At 43.1% G+C, this 18,323-nt stretch overlaps 1 protein-coding gene across 1 annotated transcript in view; it reads right to left on the minus strand.

Moving 5' to 3' along the window:
- Positions 1–18,323, minus strand: part of GPSM1 (G protein signaling modulator 1) — a 107,326-nt gene that overhangs the window by 37,483 nt on the left and 51,520 nt on the right. Inside the window, exons 10-11 of the mRNA XM_081339617.1 lie at positions 4,842–4,912; positions 1,785–1,952 (exon numbers count right to left, since the gene is read on the minus strand). Coding sequence (XP_081195743.1) covers positions 1,785–1,952; positions 4,842–4,912 — 239 coding nt within the window. The remainder of the gene's footprint in view (positions 1–1,784; positions 1,953–4,841; positions 4,913–18,323) is intronic.

Consider the following 18,323-nt stretch of genomic DNA (forward strand, 5'->3'; position numbering starts at 1 on the left):
CGGAACTCACACATGTCATACAACCTGCCTTGCCTACCCTATAAGGTTCCATCCAAAAAAGGTGCCGGAACTCCGTTCTGAGCGTTCTATGAGAAAAAAAGCCCTGGGTGCTCCCATGGAAGGACAATGGGATGGGGATCCTAGATTTTTGCATATATATATATATGTTTCAAAAGGGCCTTCTTTTTAATGCATGGTGTTAACAGATAAACCTTATTGTTTCATCGTGGTGTATGCAAATTCAAGGTCCTTCTAAATCAGACATGTCAAAAACAAGGCCCGGGGGCCGGATCCGGCCTGCGAAGTGGTTTCATGCGGCCCGCGAAGCCATCCTGGAAACAGTGAGGGAACGGCCCCCACTGCCTTGGCCCTGGCCCAGAGACCCTCCTTCTGCCAGAGACCCGCAGATCTGTCCCACTCCTGCCCGGGCCCCCATTGGCACCCTTGATACCAATGATGTAGAGCTGGCCATGCCCACCCAGTAGGCCATACGCACTCTAGCCACGCACACCCAGTAGGCCACGCCCACCCTGGCCATACCCACCCGGCCCCTTGAGGGCAACCACAATGCTGATGCGGCCCTCAATGAAATTGAGTTTGACACCCCTGTTCTAAATGAATGAGAAAATACAGTGGTCCTTGGTTTATGACCCCAATATGGATTAGATTTTTCCACTGTAAGTCGTTGTAGTTGTAAATCAAATCACATGACCTGACCCATTTAACAACCATTTTTATCCTGGTTGTGAGTCACCGCAGGTGTAAGTAGAGTCATGTGATTGTATATAGAAATCCAGCTTAACCAATGCCTTTCTTTTTGCATAAAAGTTGCAAAGTATGATCATATGATGCCCCCCAGGATGCTACAACTGGTCATAAGTGTGAGCAAGTTGACAAGTGCCCGGATTGTGATCATGTGATCATAGGGGTGGGCTATAGTAAGTTCAAATTTAGATTGCCACTGACTTTTGGGAGGCCGTCAATCTGAACTATAGTTTAGCAACTGGTCGTAATTTGGAGATACCTATGTAGGCCATCAGAAGAACATCTGAAAATCCACCCCAAGGATAAAACACCCAGACACAAACTGAGCAACGTGGTATATGCAGTACAATGCAGGGAGCCACGTGCAGATCTGTACATTGGGGAAACAAAACAACCACTTCGTCGTAAATGCGTGGCACAACATAGGAGAACAAACCCATCAGGACAAGAGTCAGCCGTTCATCAACTGCATTTAAAAGACAAAAGGCCGCTCTTTCGAAGGCAGCAAAGTCCACATTTTGGACGGAGAGGACCGCTGGTTTGAAAGAGGGGTCAAAGAGGCCATCTAGGTCAAAACTGAATGGCCCTCTCTCAACAGAGGAGGGGAGGATACAACATTGTCTATCTCCAGTCTACAACACGGTCCTTTCCGCAGTTCCAAGGAGGATCCGCGCCCATTTGCACCCCTCAGGTGACCCTGAGGATACAGGTAAACCTCAGGTGACCCTGAGGATACAGATAAGCCTCCAAGTGGCCTCAACAACTCTCAGAAAGAGTGCTAATGGCCAGATGACTGCAAGGAATATAAATCCTTCCATTCTCCGCCATTCAGTCAGAACTGAAGAAGCTACGGGGAGGAGAAGCGAAAGGTTTTCAACGGAGAAAGAAGGAAGTCAAGCTGCCTCGTGAAAAAAAGCACCTTTGGGCCAGCCATGACCTGGACTGACTGAGAATAGACAAGAAATGAAAATAAAGCACTCATGGGCACCGGGGAAATATTTATTCGCTTTCCTTCTTACCAGCTGGGATAACTGGACTTGGACGTCACTGGCTTCCAGAGGAGATTCACCGTAGCCCTCCAAGAGTGACGGGTTTTGCCGGTACTTATGGGATCTACCAGAGAGAGGCAAGGAATCTTTCCCGGTTATTCCGAGGTCTCCTAAGTGGTGGCTCTCTCCATTCTGATCCTGGAAAAATAAAAAGCAATTTATGGACCATTCCCTCAAGGCAGAGGTTTTTCCAGTAAAGCCCATCTGCAGTGACCTCACTTCCCCTTTATTGTATGCTTGGCTTGTGTCACTGCTGTGGGGTGTGCATTACGAACTTGTTGCACATGCTCAGAGTGTGCAAAGGCGCATCTTGTTCCTTGCTTCCCAGCAAAAAACAGGCAGACACTCAAACGGATGGGTTTTTTGCTGGTCAATTGTCACACGCTGGTTGAAAGCAGAACGGAGCAGAACGACAAGAGTTGGAAGGGACCTTGGAGATCTTCTAGTCCAACCCCCCCTGCTCAGGCAAGAAGCCCAATACCGTTTCAGAGAAACGGTTGCCCAGTCTCTTCTTAAAAACATCCAACGTTGGAGCATTCACAACTTCTGGAGGCAGGTTGTTCCACTGGTTGATTGTTCTAACGGTTAGGAAATTTCTCCTTAGTGCCAGGTTGCTTCTCTCCTGGATTAGTTTCCATCCGTTGCTTCTTGTCTTGCCCTCAGGTGCTTTGGAGAACAGATTGATTCTCTCCCTGCAGTTTGCAGCTTGGCCAATTAATCAAAGATTAGTTTTATTTAAACCTCCAACACTGGAAGTTTTGAAGAGACCGGTCACTCATTTGTCTGAAATGGTATAGGGCTTCCTGCCTGAGGAGGGGGTTGGACTAGATGACCTCCAAGGTCCCTTCCAAATTCTATTCTATTCAATTCAATTCAATTCTATTCTATTCAATTCTATTCTATTCTATTCTATTCTATTCTATTCTATTCTATTCTATTCTATTATTCTATTCTATTCTATTCTATTCTATTCTATTCTATTCTGTTCTGTTCTGTTCTGTTCTGTTCCTAATTCTAATTAATTCTGTTCTGTTCTGTTCTGTTGTTCTATTCTACTCTACTCTACTCTACTCTACTCTACTCTACTCTACTCTATTCCTATTCCTATTCCTATTCCTATTCTTATTCTATTATTCTATTCTTTCCAGGAAAATTGGATAATATAAAATACAACATGCAGGTAAAATAAAACGAAAGACTTGGATAACGTAACATGCAAGTAATGTAAATGCAGGATGATGCTGACTGAAAAAGGGACTAACTGTGCTTCAAATTATGGCCAAGATTGCCCATTTCTACCCATTCCCCCACCTCCCAAATAATTCTACAGACTCCTATTGCAACTCTGTTCAGCCATTTACACAGGTGTTTAAGACAAAAGAGGAAGGCCACAGCATCCTGATAAGGCCCTGGCTGTGTACAAGGTGTGAGATGCTAGAATTTGGATTCCTGCATGGAGCTGGAGGTGGTCTGGATGGCCTCATGGGCTCCTTCCAACTCCTCGATTCTGCAAGGAGAACATCAGTGATCCTGGAAGGAAGCACCCTCCTGCAAAAATATGAAGATTCCCCCAAAAGCAGATGATCAGACAATGTCCTAAGAGAAGCAGATACCCAAGTAATTGTTCCTGATATTCCTTGGGAAGACGATTCAGTGCCTTGGTCTAAGTTGACATCAAAATCTGGTTCTGACTTCTTCCCCCCAGAACATCATGCAAGAAGAAGAACAAAGGGGTACAAGTTCTACTGCCATTAAAAAGAAATGTGGTAGAGCAGGGTAGAATGTAACCAACTCTTTGTTGTTGTTGTTAGCTGTGAAGTTGTATCCGACCCAACGTGACCCCATGGACAACGTTCCTCCAAGCCTTCCTGTCCTCTACCATCTTCTGGAGTCCAGTTAGGCTCACGCCTACTGCTTCAGTGACTCCATCCAGCCACCTCATTCTCTGTCATCTCCTTCTTCTTCTCTTGCCCTCAATCTTTCCCAGCATTAGGCTCTTCTCCAGTGAGTCCTTCCTTCTCATTAGGTGGCCAAAGGATTTGAGTTTCAGCTTCAGGATCTGGCCTTCTAAAGAGCAGTCAGGGTGGATCTCCTCTAGGACCGACCGGTTTGATCGCCTTGCAGTCCAAGGGACTCGCAGGAGTCTTCTCCAGCACCAGAGTTCAAAGGCCTCGATTCTTTGGTGCTCAGCCTTTCTTACGGTCCAACTTTCACTGCCATATATTGCAACTGGGAAGACCATAGCCTTGACTGTTGTTGTTAGTTGCGAAGTCTTGTTCGACCCATCGCAACCTAATGGACAACGTTCCTCCAGGCCTTCCTGTCCTCTACCATCTTCTGGAGTCCATTTAAGCTCACACCTCCTGCTTCAGTGACTCCATCCAGCCACCTCATTCTCTGTCGTCCCCTTCTTCTCTTGCCCTCAACCTTTCCCAGCATGAGGCTCTTCTCCAGTGAGTCCTTCCTTCTCATTAGGTGGCCAGAGTATTTGAGTTTCAACTTCAGGATCTGGCCTTCTAAAGAGCAGTCAGGGTTCATCTCCTCTTGGACTGACCGGTTTGATTGCCTTGCAGTCCAAGGGACTCGCAGGAGTCTTCTCCAGCACCGGAGTTCAAAGGCCTCAACCTTCACCAAAGGATATCTTACAAAGTAAGCAACAACAAACCACTGTCTGCGGCCATTCACTCCTCTTGCTCAATTCCTAGCCACCATTACTCTTACAGCTTGCTTTGAATTGGTGCCTCAGCTTTTAGGACTGCCTTCTCCAAAATGTGGGCACTAAAATGTGCTGTGGGGAATTCTGGGAATGGAATTCCACCTATCTGGAGCATATCTTTTGATTCCCAGAATCTCAGAAATTGTCATTATTGGAGAATTCTGGGAAGTGAAGAGGTCTATCTGGAGGACGTTTTTAAATTCCCAGAATACTCAGCAAAGGCCAGGCCTGAAGGCACTCGGGATTGGGCGGGTTGTATTAGAACAACAGGAATGGTGCTGTTTTCACTGCCAACCTTGATTGCCATTTACCTTTTCAGACGGGAACCTCAGGAGCTCAAGGCTGTTCATGCTGTTTGATTGGACCCACTTTGGTTTGGCTCCTGGAAAAAAAAAGGCAGCCATTGGCGAGAATTTCAAGACAAACGAAACTGCAAACCAGGAATAAAAGTCGTCGTCGACTCAGCCACAATTAAGCCCAACATTTTGTGGAGTGGAGTGGAGTGGAGTGGAGTGGAGTGGAGTGGAGTGGAGTGGAATGGAATGGAATGGAATAGAATAGAATAGAATAGAATAGAATAGAATAGAATAGAATAGAATAGAATAGAATAGAATAGAATAGAATAGAAGAATAGAATAGAATAGAATAGAATAGAATAGAATAGAATAGAATAGAATAGAATAGAATAGAATAGAATAGAATAGAATGGAAAATATGGAATGGAATGGAATGGAATGGAATGGAATGGAATGGAATGGAATAGAATAGAATAGAATAGAATAGAATAGAATAGAATAGAATAGAATAGAATAGAATAGAATAATAGAATAGAATAGAAAATATGGAATGGAATAGAATAGAATAGAAAAATAGAATAGAATAGAATAGAATAGGAGTAAGAATTAGAATTAGAATTAGAATTAGAATTAGAATATGGAATAGAACAGAACAGAACAGAACAGAATAGAATAGAATAGAATGGAATGGAATGGAATGGAATGGAATAGAATAGAGTAAGAGTAACAATTAGAATTAGAATTAGAATTAGAATTAGAATTAGAATATGGAATGGAATAGAACAGAACAGAACAGAACGGAACGGAACGGAACGGAACGGAACAGAACAGAATAGAATAGAATAGAATAGAATAGAATAGAATAAGAGTAACAATTAGAATTAGAATTAGAATTAGAATATGAAATGGAACAGAACAGAACAGAACAGAATAGAATAGAATAGAATAGAATGGAATGGAATGGAATGGAATTTTTGCTCCAGTTGTTAAGTGAATCTGGCTTTCTCCACTGGCTGTCAGAAGCCATCTGGGAAAGTTATAGATGGTGATCACATAACCATTAATTTAGTGACTGTTCAAAGTTATAACGGGAATGAAAAAAGTGACTTATGACCGTATTTCACACTTACAAGCATTTGCGGCATCCCCATGGTCACATGATCAAAATTCAGATCCTCAGCAACTGACTCATATTATTGAGGACTAACTATATTCTGTGTTCTATTTCTAAATCTGAAGTTTAGCTTCCAAAATACAGGAAGTAATTTGCTGTATATGATTCTGCATACGGTCCCACCATGGTTAAAATTGTTAATATGGCCACGTTCGGAGAAGGAGGCAGAAAAAATGAGAAGGATCAATCAAGAGCATGGTGGTTAGTCAGGAAAATGGACATTTAAGTCTTATGAAAAGTGATTAAAGGAGAGCAAACTGAGGGAGGGATATAATTATCCCTTTCAAACATCAAAAAGGATATCGCCAAGAAGAGGCTCAAGCTCGTGGTTCTCTTATTCCAGAATGATTGCAAATAAAAATATCGTACCTATTTTTAAAAAATCAATCATGCAAATAAACCACAAATTTCGGGATTTTTTTTTACAAGACAAGATGACTTCAATGCCCTGTAGACAGGAAGAAAAGTCCATTTGGCTTGGAGGTAAATAGAAACAGGCCAAGTCATAAATGCTGCCTGTGCTGGAAAAAAATTTAGGAAAATATTTATAGAACATGATTGCTAGGAATTAAGCTTTTACAACAGCCAGAGACAATTATCCCTCTCTCAGTAAGGGATTATAGGGAACCACAATATTAGGGGGTAAAACTGTAATCTGTTTCTAGGGCTTCTCCTAGATCAGGAGTAACCTTGGCTCTTTTATGACTCGTGGACTTCAACTCCCAGAATTCCTGAGCCAGCATGGCTCAGCTTGGATACTCTCCATTTCCCCTCAGCATGGCTGGCTCAGGAATTCTGGGAGTTGAAGTCCACGAGGCATAAAAGAGCCAAGGTTGCCTACCCCTGTCCTAGATCCCCAATGCAAAAATATCTGCCTCACAAATACGCACAACAGTTTTGTGAATGCAATGGGCAATTCACCGGACTGATATTTTTGAGGAAGAAGAAGAGGTTTCGCTTCCCATCCAGGATGCTTCATCAGTTACACTGATGATGGGAGAGATGAAAGGACAGGTACTGGCAGTTGAGATTATATGGTTGAGGGGGATGGAAGGACAGGTGCTGAAAGGATGGGGTGGGGGGTTGGGGCAGGGGGAATGAAAGGATTCTGTTTCTGGTTCAGGTGGAAACTCCAAATAGCCTCAACAGCTCTCAGAGAGAGTACTAATGACCAGATGACTGCAAAGACACAAAATCCTTCCATTCCCCCCCCCACCACCACCCTATCAGAACCTATCCTTTTATTATACAGAGGGATAAAATCAAGGTCACGTGAAGTGTTAATACCACTTTACGATGCCTTGGTAAGGCCACACTTGGAATCCTGCGTCCAGTTTTGGTCACCACGATGTAAAAAAGATGTTGAGACTCTGGAAAAGAGTGCACAGAAGAGCAACAAAGAGCATCAGGGGCCCGGAGGCTAAAACATATAAAGAACGGTTGCTCGTTTAATGAACAGAAGGACCAGGGGTGACAGGATAGCAGCGTTCCAATCTCTCAGGGGTTGCCCCCAAAAAGAGGGAGTCAAGCTATTCTCCAAAGCGCCTGAAGGCAGGACTGTTCTGTACCAGCCTGCTACCAGTCCTGCAGATAAGGCAGGGACAACCCCTTTTACAAGAAGGCAAGAGGCTGGAACTAAGCCTGCCAAATTTATTAACATAAAAACATAAACAGAGCAAAGAGAGCAAACACGAACCATGAAACAGGAACTATTCAAACGGTTGCCTTCAGCAAACCAGCCCTCCCACGCATTCCCCTTTTATACAGTTCAGGGCGTGGCTTCTCTCTGCCTCCTTCCGAGGTGCCCCATTGCCTTCCTCTGTTTACTCCTGATTGACTGCCTCCTGCATTGGGCATCCTTGAACAGGGCCAGCTGTGGGTCATCTTCATCCACGCTGTCAGGCTCACACAGCTGGGTCTGCGTCGTGACCAGGTGGGAGGGGCCTGGCTGAGGGCTCTCATCAGCAAGCTCTCCAAACCCCTCAGCAACCTCTCCAACACCCCCCTCCTCCTCCTCTGAGTCGTCCGACCCAAATGCCGAACCCACAGGCTGACCCTGAATCACAACAAGGACAAGAAGCAATGGATGGAAACTGACCAAAGAGAGAAGCAACCTAGAACTAAGGAGAAACTTCCTGACAGTGAGAACAATTAACCAGTGGAACCACCTGCCTCCAGAAGCTGTGAACGTTCCAACTCTGGAAGTTTTTAAAAAGAGACTGGACAGCCATTTGTCTGTAATGGTATAGGCAGGGTTTCCTCCCTGAGCAGGGGGTTGGACTAGAAGACCTCCAAGGTCCCTTCCAACTCTATTACCATCATCATCATCACCCACCCCCCCACCAGTACAACTGACGAAACTTCCTGAATGGGAAGTGAAACGTCTTTTTCTTCTTCCTCCTCAAAAAGAATCCTTCCCGTCTCCTTTTCAACAGAAAACCTTGAGACAACTCTTGCTACGGTACAAGAAATGAAAATCTTCTGCTGTCATAAACTGAGGCTCATAGTTTCTGCTGCTGAGCTCTGAGAATTTTCCTAAGTTTATTCTCAGCTGCTTTGTAATTCCATTATGGAAGAAAAAGCCACGTTAATTTTTTTTTTTTAATGCTGGGACTAGCAGGCCAAAGCGATTCATTTCGTAAAGCTGGTTTTAGACTGCAGGCCGCTGGCGTGTCAACGGATTCTCCGAGGGGTGAAGGTGGCTGCCTGGCACTGCACGCCAGGCAAACTGCAACCGGTGCCAAGAAACTGCCCATTTCCTTTTCAGATTAAGGGCAGCTTCATTCACCGGTGCCAAGCAAGGCAACTCCACAAACAAACCCGCTTATTATTACTGGCAACGGCACCTTTTTTCTGCCAAAATCCTTCTTAATAACACAAGACCCCCAGGCCCGTCTGCCAAACTGGATTCTGTTAAAAAAAGGGGCGTCAAACTGCCAACCCGTGGGCTGGACACATCATAGAGAAACTGCGCCCACCCCATTGCGGGCAATGGCCAAAAAAAAAGTCAGGATACGTCGCGACACGTCACATGACATTGCGAGTTTGACACCCCTGTGTTTGAATAACCATCTCTTTCACCAAGCAAGCCCTGTAGGTCTTGATGCAATGGCACTTTTTCAATTGGGGCAGAGCTGGATGGGACCTTGGAGGTCTTCTAGTCCAACCCCTTGCTCAGGCAGGAGACCGGTGGCTGTCCAGTCTCTTAAAAACCTCTCCATGCCATCCCCTAATCTTTAATCCCTACCAACTGGGGCCAACCTGCCACTCATTCCTCCCATCAGCCTTTTCACACACACCCCCGCCCCCTTACACTCAACATTCTTGCCCCATGGTTATTTTTTGCTCTGTTTTATAATGCAGATAGTCCTCGACTTACAACAATGGGCCCCCCAAATTTCTGTTGCTAAGTGAGATGTTTGTTAAGTGAGTTTTGCCTCATTTTATGACCTTGTTTGCCACAGTTGTTAAGTGAATCAGTGCAGAGATTAAGTTAATAACATAGCAGTTAAGTGACTCAGGCTTCCCCATTGATTTTGTTTGTCAGAGGGTCACAAAAGGTGATCACTTGATCCCAGACACTGCAACCGACATAAGTATGAGTCAGTTGCCAAGCATCTGAATTTTGATCACACAACCACGGGGAATGCAACTCTTCGCTCCGCCTGAAATCCCAGGGTCCCAAAGATGGGTTCTTCATCTCCAGATGAATCCCGATGATAAATCTGAGAGATTGCATGAGGAATGATGGGGACTAATCCAAGGTAACAGACTGAGTTTGCCTTCTCTGACTTCATATCTCCAAACCCTGATCATCTTGGGTGAGACCTGGCTCAAAAACAGTAACTGTAAGAGGGACCTTGGAGTCCTAGTGGACGATCACTTAACCATGAGCCAGCCGTGTGCAGCAGCAGCCAAAAAACCTAATACAATCCTGGGTTGTATAAACAGAGGCATAGAATCAAGACCAGGTGGGTTTGGCTAGTCTAAAGAAAAGAAGAAATAGGGAAGACAGGATAGCAGTGTTCCAGTATCTGAGGGGCTGCCACAAAGGGGGGGGGGTCACATTATTATCCAAAGCACCAGAGGGCAGGATGAGAAACAATGCATTCTGGGAGTTGATGTCCACAAGTCATAAAAGGACCAAGTTTGAAGAGTCCTGTTTTAGAAAGACAGCTAGACCAGCGGATCCCCAAACCCCGGTCTGTGGACTGGTACCAGGCTGTGGCATGCAAGCAACCGGTTCGCACAAACAAGCAAAGCCCCATCCACGGAATGCAGGCAGCACACAAAACCATGTGCCCTCCAGTCCATGGAAAAACCTCTCTCCACGGAACCGGTCCTTGGCACCCAAAAGGTTGGGGACCTCTGAGCTTAGACGACCCTTTGCCAACGCTCTCTGAAATGACGATGTAACCGTTTTAGGAGGGAGAGTAAAGTGTGTGTGGGGGGGGGGGATTGGAAAGGTTTTAAACTTAAAAAGCAGATTAAAACCCAACCCCCAAGCTACCCAAGCAGATTAAAACCCAACCCCCCAAGATAGAGCCTTGGTGGAGCAGTGGGCTAATGCCTCCTTAAGTAACACCAGCTGCCTGCCATTAGTGCAGGTTCGAGTCCCACCAGGCTCAAGGTTGACTCAGCCTTCCATCCTTCCGAGGTAGGTAAAATGAGGACCCAGATTGTTGGGGGCAATTAAGCTGACTTTGTAATAATGCCGCTTGGGGTGTGTGTGAAAGCCCTAATAAGCAGGCATATACGTAGAATGAAGGCTACTGCTAAGCTTGTAAGCCGCCCTGAGTCTTCGGAGAAGGGCGGGATATAAATGGAATTAAAATAAATAAATAAATAAATACTTCTCCTGCTCTTGTCCCCAACCAGTTAAGACATCTTGCCAGCCGTAGCAATCCCATCATTTTACAAAGGGGAAACTGAGGCTATCCCCGGGAGATGCTTTTTCAAGGCCACGAGAAGGATCCAGGCAGAGCCTTCAAGCCAAATCTCATCTCCAAAACTCTTGGCCTCCCCAGGCCAGATTAAGAAAAACCTGAACTATGCCTTGTTTCTCCGCAAGCAGAAGCAACGTTCCGCTTACCTTTCCATCAAAGGTAACAGGACACCAGCTCACCTGAAGCAGAAAAACTGTGTTTCTTCAACACTTTCTAGCCGGCTCTGGGTGCATTTCAAACGGCTGCTGCTACTGCCTACCTCCACTCTCTTTTCTCCCTTCTGCTATCTGCCCAAATTCAATTAAAAATTAATTTTATCCCTCCTTCTCCACCTCGTCAAATCAGCAGCCTCTGACAACACAGCGTTCTGTAGCTTAGGCGGAAAAAAACCCCGGCAACTTTAGAACATTTCTCCTCCTTCGGTGTTCTGTCACCCTCCCATGTTCGTTACTGCCGTGTTTACCAACTGGCACCGCAAAGAAGTTATTTTTTTTTTAAAAAAAAAAAAAGGGGGGGGAGGCGGGAATCCTTAGGGGCATTTCTAAACGCTTCCTCTATCTTTTAAGGTTTGTCAAAGTGTGTAATCTAGGGCGTTGTAACGTTCTGGGCCAGAGGAGCAGACACTGGGGCGATTCATCCCTATTTTTAGAAATGGCAAAGCCGTTTGGGAGTGTTTGCAGTTTTCAAACCCTAATCCTGCAAATACACACACACGCACACACGCACACACACACACATATTTGAACAACCTATTTTCTTACAATTAATAAAGTCACCAAAGAAAGAATTAATTATATTATATTATATTATATTATATTATATTATATTATATTATTATATTATATTATTATATTATATTATATTATATTATATTATATTATATTATATTATATTATATTATTATATTATATTATATTATATTATATTATATTATATTATATTATATTATATTATTATATTATTATATTATATTATATTATTTATTATATTATATTATATTATATTATATTATATTATATTATATTATATTATATTATTATATTATATTATATTATATTATATTGTATTATATTATATTATATTATATTATTATATTAATTATATTATATTATATTATTTATTTATTTTATTTTATGACATTTATATACCGCCCTTTCCCGAGGGACTCAGGGCGGTTTACAGGGTAATTAAAAACCAAAAATACAAAAGTTAAAAACCAAATTTAAAAAAGATTAAATTTATCCCTGTATAAATAAAACCCCAATTAAAATAAATTAGTCCTCAGCCTATATTATTATTATATTATATTATATTTATAATTTTTTTTGGCTTGCTAACAAAGAATATGTTTGAAATGATCATATTGGTCTCCCTTTATTCTTTGTTAGCAAGCCAAAAAAAAAAGAATTACACAAATATGAGCTGCCGCTGCTGTGGCTACTGCCTGTAGATGGCCTTGGGCTAGGCTGAAACAGGAAATAAGATTTGTCCCGTGTCTGGGACTAAGCAAGTGTATTCTGAATGCTTAACAAACATTTAACATATATACATATAAAGGTAAAGGTAAAGGTTCCCCCGCACATGCATGCTAGTCATTTCCGACTCTAGGGGCCAGTGCTCATCTCCGTTTCAAAGCTGAAGAGCCAGCGCTTGTCCGAGGACAACTCCGTGGTCATGTGGCCTGCATGACTAGACGCCAAAGGCGCACGGAACGCTGTTACCTTCCCAACGTAGTGGTCCCTATTTTTCTACTTGCATTTTTACATGCTTTCGAACTGCTAGGTTGGCAGAAGCTAGGACGAGTAACAGGCGCTCACTCTGCTACGCGGCACTCGGGATTCGACTCACCAAACTGCCGACCTTCTGATCAACAAGCTCAGCGTCCTAACCCACTGAGCCACCGCGTCCCTCTATATACATATATATACATATATATATATATATATATATATATATATATATATATATATATATATATATACACACATATGTATATATGTATATATGTATACATATATATATATACATACATACATACATACACATACACATACACATACACATACACATATACATATACATATACATATACATGTATATGTATATGTATATGTATATATATATATATCTGGAGATGAACCAGAGGTACCGCAGTAGACCACTACATATATCTTGGCCAACGGATCTCAATGGAAAGCGATAGAAAAAAGGAAACGGAACGAACGGTATGTTCCTTGTGGTTTGGAGGCATCTGGCAAGCTAAGTGTAATTTTCAAGAATAGCCTCCCGCTATGCCTGAAAAGTTTTTGATCAGTGTGTCCTACCTGCTCTAACATATGCCACATATGAAACATGAACACCAACCCCACAATTGATACAAAAGCTACAAATGGCGCAACAAGCCATGGAAAGTTAGAAGAGAATAACGGAGTTGGAAGGGACCTTGGAGGTCATCCAGTCCAACCCGGTCTTCAAGCAGGAGACCCTACACCATTCCTAACAGATGGCAGTCCAGTCTCTTCTTGAGAGCCTCCAGTGATGAAGCTCCCACAACTCCCGAAGGCAACTCCTGTTCCGTCGGCCGATTGTTCTCACTCTCAGGAAATTTCTCCTTGTTTCCAAGACAAGATAGAACGACCTACACATGGATTAGAGAACCAATGAAAGTATAGGACGCCATCAGGAGAGTAAAAGGATTGAAAAGGAAAATGGGCTGGCCATGTAGCAAGAAGAACTGAGGGCTCAAGGGTCTCCTGGAATGGATCCCATGCCATCAAGAGCGTCCACGAAAGGGACCTAAAACAAGATGGAGCAACAAAGTCAGCAAGTATTGCTGCCCAATTGGCAAAAGAAAGCTCAAGACCGTACAGGTTGGGAAAAGGCGGAAGAAGCCATCCTGAAGTAGACAAGAGAATGGCTAAAATGGTGATAACGATGATGAATATGGTTTGGCTGCTTTTGGTCCGCCATGTTGCTTGAACCCGGTCTTAATGGCTTATATGCCAGTGAAACATGGACACAAACTTCACAATCAATACAAAAGCTAGGAGGGGCACAAAGAGCCATGGAAAGATACAACATCACAAGAGAAGCCAGAAAGATCTAGAGTTGAGACTCTAGAACAGGGGTCTTCAAACTTGGCCCTTTTATGACTTGTGGACTTCAAGTCCCAGAATTCCTCAGCCAGGCACGCGTGCCCCCTCCCTGCTCTAGAAAGAGTACAAAGAAGAGCAGCAAAGATGATCAGGGGACTGGAGGCTAAAACATATAAGGGACAGTTGCTCGAATTGGGTATGTCTAGTTTAATGAAGAGAAGGGCGAGGGGTGACATGATAGCCATGTTCCAATATCTCAGGGGCTGCCCCAAAGAAGAGGGAGTCAAGCTATTCTCTAAAGCACCTGAAGGCAGAACAAGAAGCAACGGATGGAAACTAACCAAGGAGAGAAGCAACCTAGAACTAAGGAGAAACTTCCTGACAGTTAGAACAATTAACCAGTGGAACAACCTGCCTCCAGAAGCAGTGAATGCTCCAACACTGGAAGTTTTTAAGAAGAGAGTGGACAGCCATTTGTCTGAAGTGGTATAGGCTTTCCTGCCTGAGCAGGGGGTTGAACTAGATGACCTCCAAGGTCCCTTCCATCAGCATCATCATCATCATCATCATCATCATCATCATTATTATTATTATTATTATTATTATTATTATTATTATTATTATTATTAAAACTTTTATTCATAAAACATGAAACTCAGTCAACTGAACACTCAAATTGACTGGCACTAATGGTTGACACGGGTTGCTGCCAGCATCCTAGGTATCAACCAGATATCTCCTTAAAATGTAAGATGTTCCGAGTAGCGCAGTTTTTTGTAGCTTTGCTGGAGTTATTGCGGGAAGCTGCAATTTCTTGATATGTTTTGCAAAGTTTTTGGACATCATTCCCAGTGCCCCAATGACAATGGGTATCCCTGTTACGCGTTTCATCCATAATCGCACAGTTTCAATGGCCAGGTCGCGGTATTTCGTAATTTTTTCCAGTTCTTTTTCTTCGACTCTGGCATCTCCTGGTACAGCGATATCAATCAACTGTACACTTCGGTTCTCTATGACTGCAATATCTGGCGTGTTGTGACCCAAATGGCGATCGGTCTGTATTCGGAAGTCCCACAAGATCTTCACCCTCTCATTCTCGACAACTTTTTCCACCCTATGTTCCCACGACTTTTCGGACACAGGCAAGTCATATTTTTTACACAACGCCCAGTGGATTAGTTTAGCAACTTGGTCATGTCTAGCTTTGTAATCAGTTTGCGCAATTTTGCTGCACTCACATATATTAAATGTGAAACAGTTTCAATGTTGTCATTGCAAAGTGGGCAATTTGGATTGTCAGTAGATTTTTGTATCTTCGCTTTCATCATCATCATCATCATCATCATCATCATCATCATATTATTATTATTATTATTATTATTATTATTATTATTATTATTATTATTATTATTATTATTATTATTATTATCCACGAATGGATTAGAGCAGGGGTCCCCAACCCCCGGTCTCTGGACCGGTACCAAGCTGTGGCATGCCAGCAACCGGTCCGCACAAACAACCAAAGCCCCATCCACGAGATGCAGGCAACACACACAAAACCACGCACCTTCCAGTCCGCGGAAAAACCTCTCTCCATGGAACTGGTCCCTGGTGCCCAAAAGGTTGGGGACCTCTGGATTAGAGAACCAATGAAAGTAAAGGATAGCATTAAAAGAGTAAAAGAATTGAAATGGAAAATGGGCGAGTTGCACAGCGATCCACCTGATGGCAGGTGGATCAAGGCAGCCCTAGAATGGATCCCACTCGATCCAAAGCATCCACAGAAGAGATCTAAAAGAAGAAGAGGCCCTCAGATTTATTTCCCCAAACTTTAGGTTAACCCCGCCACCCTCCAGCATTCTTACTGTTGAGGGGGAAAAAAAGAGGGGAGAGAAATGCTTTTATTATTCATCATTCATTTAAATTCTGTCTGAGTAGGAAGCATAGATGGGACCCTTAGAAGAGACCTGTGGCAATTCTCACTGGCTCCAAGCCACCAGCCTTTCATTCCTGACACAAAAGTTCCCCCGCCTGCCAGCTGCCTCCACTTTTCTTCTCCCACCCATTAATTCCAATTCAGGAATGCAGCTTCTCCCAAAGAGCAATAAAGACCTTCCCCCCCCCCCACAAAAAATGAGGTTGACCTTCAGTTGCCCAAGACGCAGGCGTAGGACTGGCTGCATTTACGCAACATAACAGAAAAGGATTGTGGAAATTGTGCTGGTGCAAATCCAAATCGCTGCCTTTGCCATAAGGTGGTGAACCAGTTGTTGTTGTTAGCTGCGAAGTCATGTCCGACCCATCGCGACCCCATGGACAACGTTCCTCCAGGCCTTCCTGTCCTCTACCATCTTCTAAAGTCCATTTAAGCTCATGCCTCCTGCTTCAGTGACTCCATCCAGCCACCTCATTCTCTGTCATCCCCTTCTTCTCTTGCCCTCAATCTTTCCCAGCATGAGGCTCTTCTCCAGTGAGTCCTTCCTTCTCATTAGGTGGCCAAAGGATTTGAGTTTCAGCTTCAGGATCTGGCCTTCCAAAGAGCAGTCAGGGTTGATCTCCTCTAGGACTGACCGGTTTGATCGCCTTGCAGTCCAAGGGACTCGCAGGAGTCTTCTCCAGCACCAGAGTTCAAAGGCCTCAATTCTTTGGCGCTCAGCCTTTCTTATGGTCCAACTTTCACTGCCATACATTGCAACTGGGAAGACCATAGCCTTGACTATACGCACTTTTGTTGACAGGGTGATGTCTCTGCTTTTTAGTGTGCTGTCTAGATTTGCCATGGCTTTCCTCCCCAGGAGCAAGCGTCTTTTAATTTCTTGGCTGCAGTCCCCATCTGCAGTGAACCAGAGTATCACCTTAAAACCACGATGCAGGCCATCATGGTTTGCACGCAGCAAAGTGAGTTATCTGCATTGTGGCTTGTTTAACCCTGCTGAAGCCCCTGAAATAACAATGCTGAAAGTGATAATGCAATTATTTACTTTTTTTAAAAAAAATGTGTTTTATTTTAAAAAGGGTTTTTTGCAAAGTAAAAACAATTCAAATGTAAAGATTTTTTTTAAAAAATCACTTTATTAAATTACTTAACCATCAGAATGCTTTTTTTTTGCATCTGTTTCCTCTCTCTAGAATTTGAGAACCGATAAGGACTCCAGAGAGATTTCTCAAACTTAGCAACTTTAAGGTGCACGGACTTCAATTCCAGAACTTCCCAGCCAGCCTACATTGCCAAGTTTAAGAAACGCTGCGGCCAAGTGTTTGACTTAAAGTCACTTTTGAGAAACCCTGAACTAGTCCAACTCATTTATAAATTAAATTTTAATCAATTAGTCCAAGAAATCTAATGTGAAGCCTTTGCAGAGGGTAGGAAAATTAGTGATACCACCCAGCAGAGATGGCTGCTATCCTTTTTTCAAAGGGGACGGAGAGGTAGAGAAAGAAAGAAAGAGAGAGAGAGAGAGAGAGAGAGAGAGAGAGAGAGAGAGAGAGAGAGAGAGAGAGAGAGAGAGAGAGAGAAAGAAAGAAAGAAAGAAAGAAAGAAAGAAAGAAAGAAAGAAAGAAAGAAAGAAAGAGAAAGAAAATGAGGAGGGAGGGAAGACAACCTCTGTGTGTGTGTGTGTGTTTGGAAAGAAAGAAAGAAAGAAAGAAAGAAAGAAAGAAAGAAAGAAAGAAAGAAAGAAAGAAAGAAAGAAAGAAAGAAAGAAAATGAGGGAGGGAAGACAACCTGTGTGTGTGTGTGTGTGTGCATGTGTGTGCGTGTTTGTGTGTGTTTGGAAAGAAAGAAAGAAAGAAAGAAAGAAAGAAAGAAAGAAAGAAAGATGGAAAAAAGAAAGAAAGAAAGAAAGAAAGAAAGAAAGAAAGAAAGAAAGAAAGAAAGAAAGAAAGAAAGAAAGAAAGAAAGAAAGAAAATGAGGGAGGGAAGACAACCTGTGTGTGTGTGTGTGTGTGCATGTGTGTGCGTGTTTGTGTGTGTTTGGAAAGAAAGAAAGAAAGAAAGAAAGAAAGAAAGAAAGATGGAAAAAAGAAAGAAAGAAAGAAAGAAAGAAAGAAAGAAAGAAAGAAAGAAAGAGAAGGAGAGAAAGATCTCAAGCTAGACAAATAAGAAGCCTCTTTCACAAGGCAATGAATTTTGCAAAAAATGGCAAGGTAAATTTTTACATACCATTATCTGGAAACCATCTTATTTGGTCCTATAATTGCTTGCCCACCACCACCACCTTTATGTAAAGCAGGTGCTAAGAGCTGGGATACAAAAATATTCTGCTTTACCTTTCTTCACCCA

The sequence above is a fragment of the Vipera berus genome (assembly GCF_964194415.1).
Source record: "Vipera berus genome assembly, chromosome: 15".
Lineage (NCBI taxonomy): Eukaryota > Metazoa > Chordata > Lepidosauria > Squamata > Viperidae > Vipera > Vipera berus.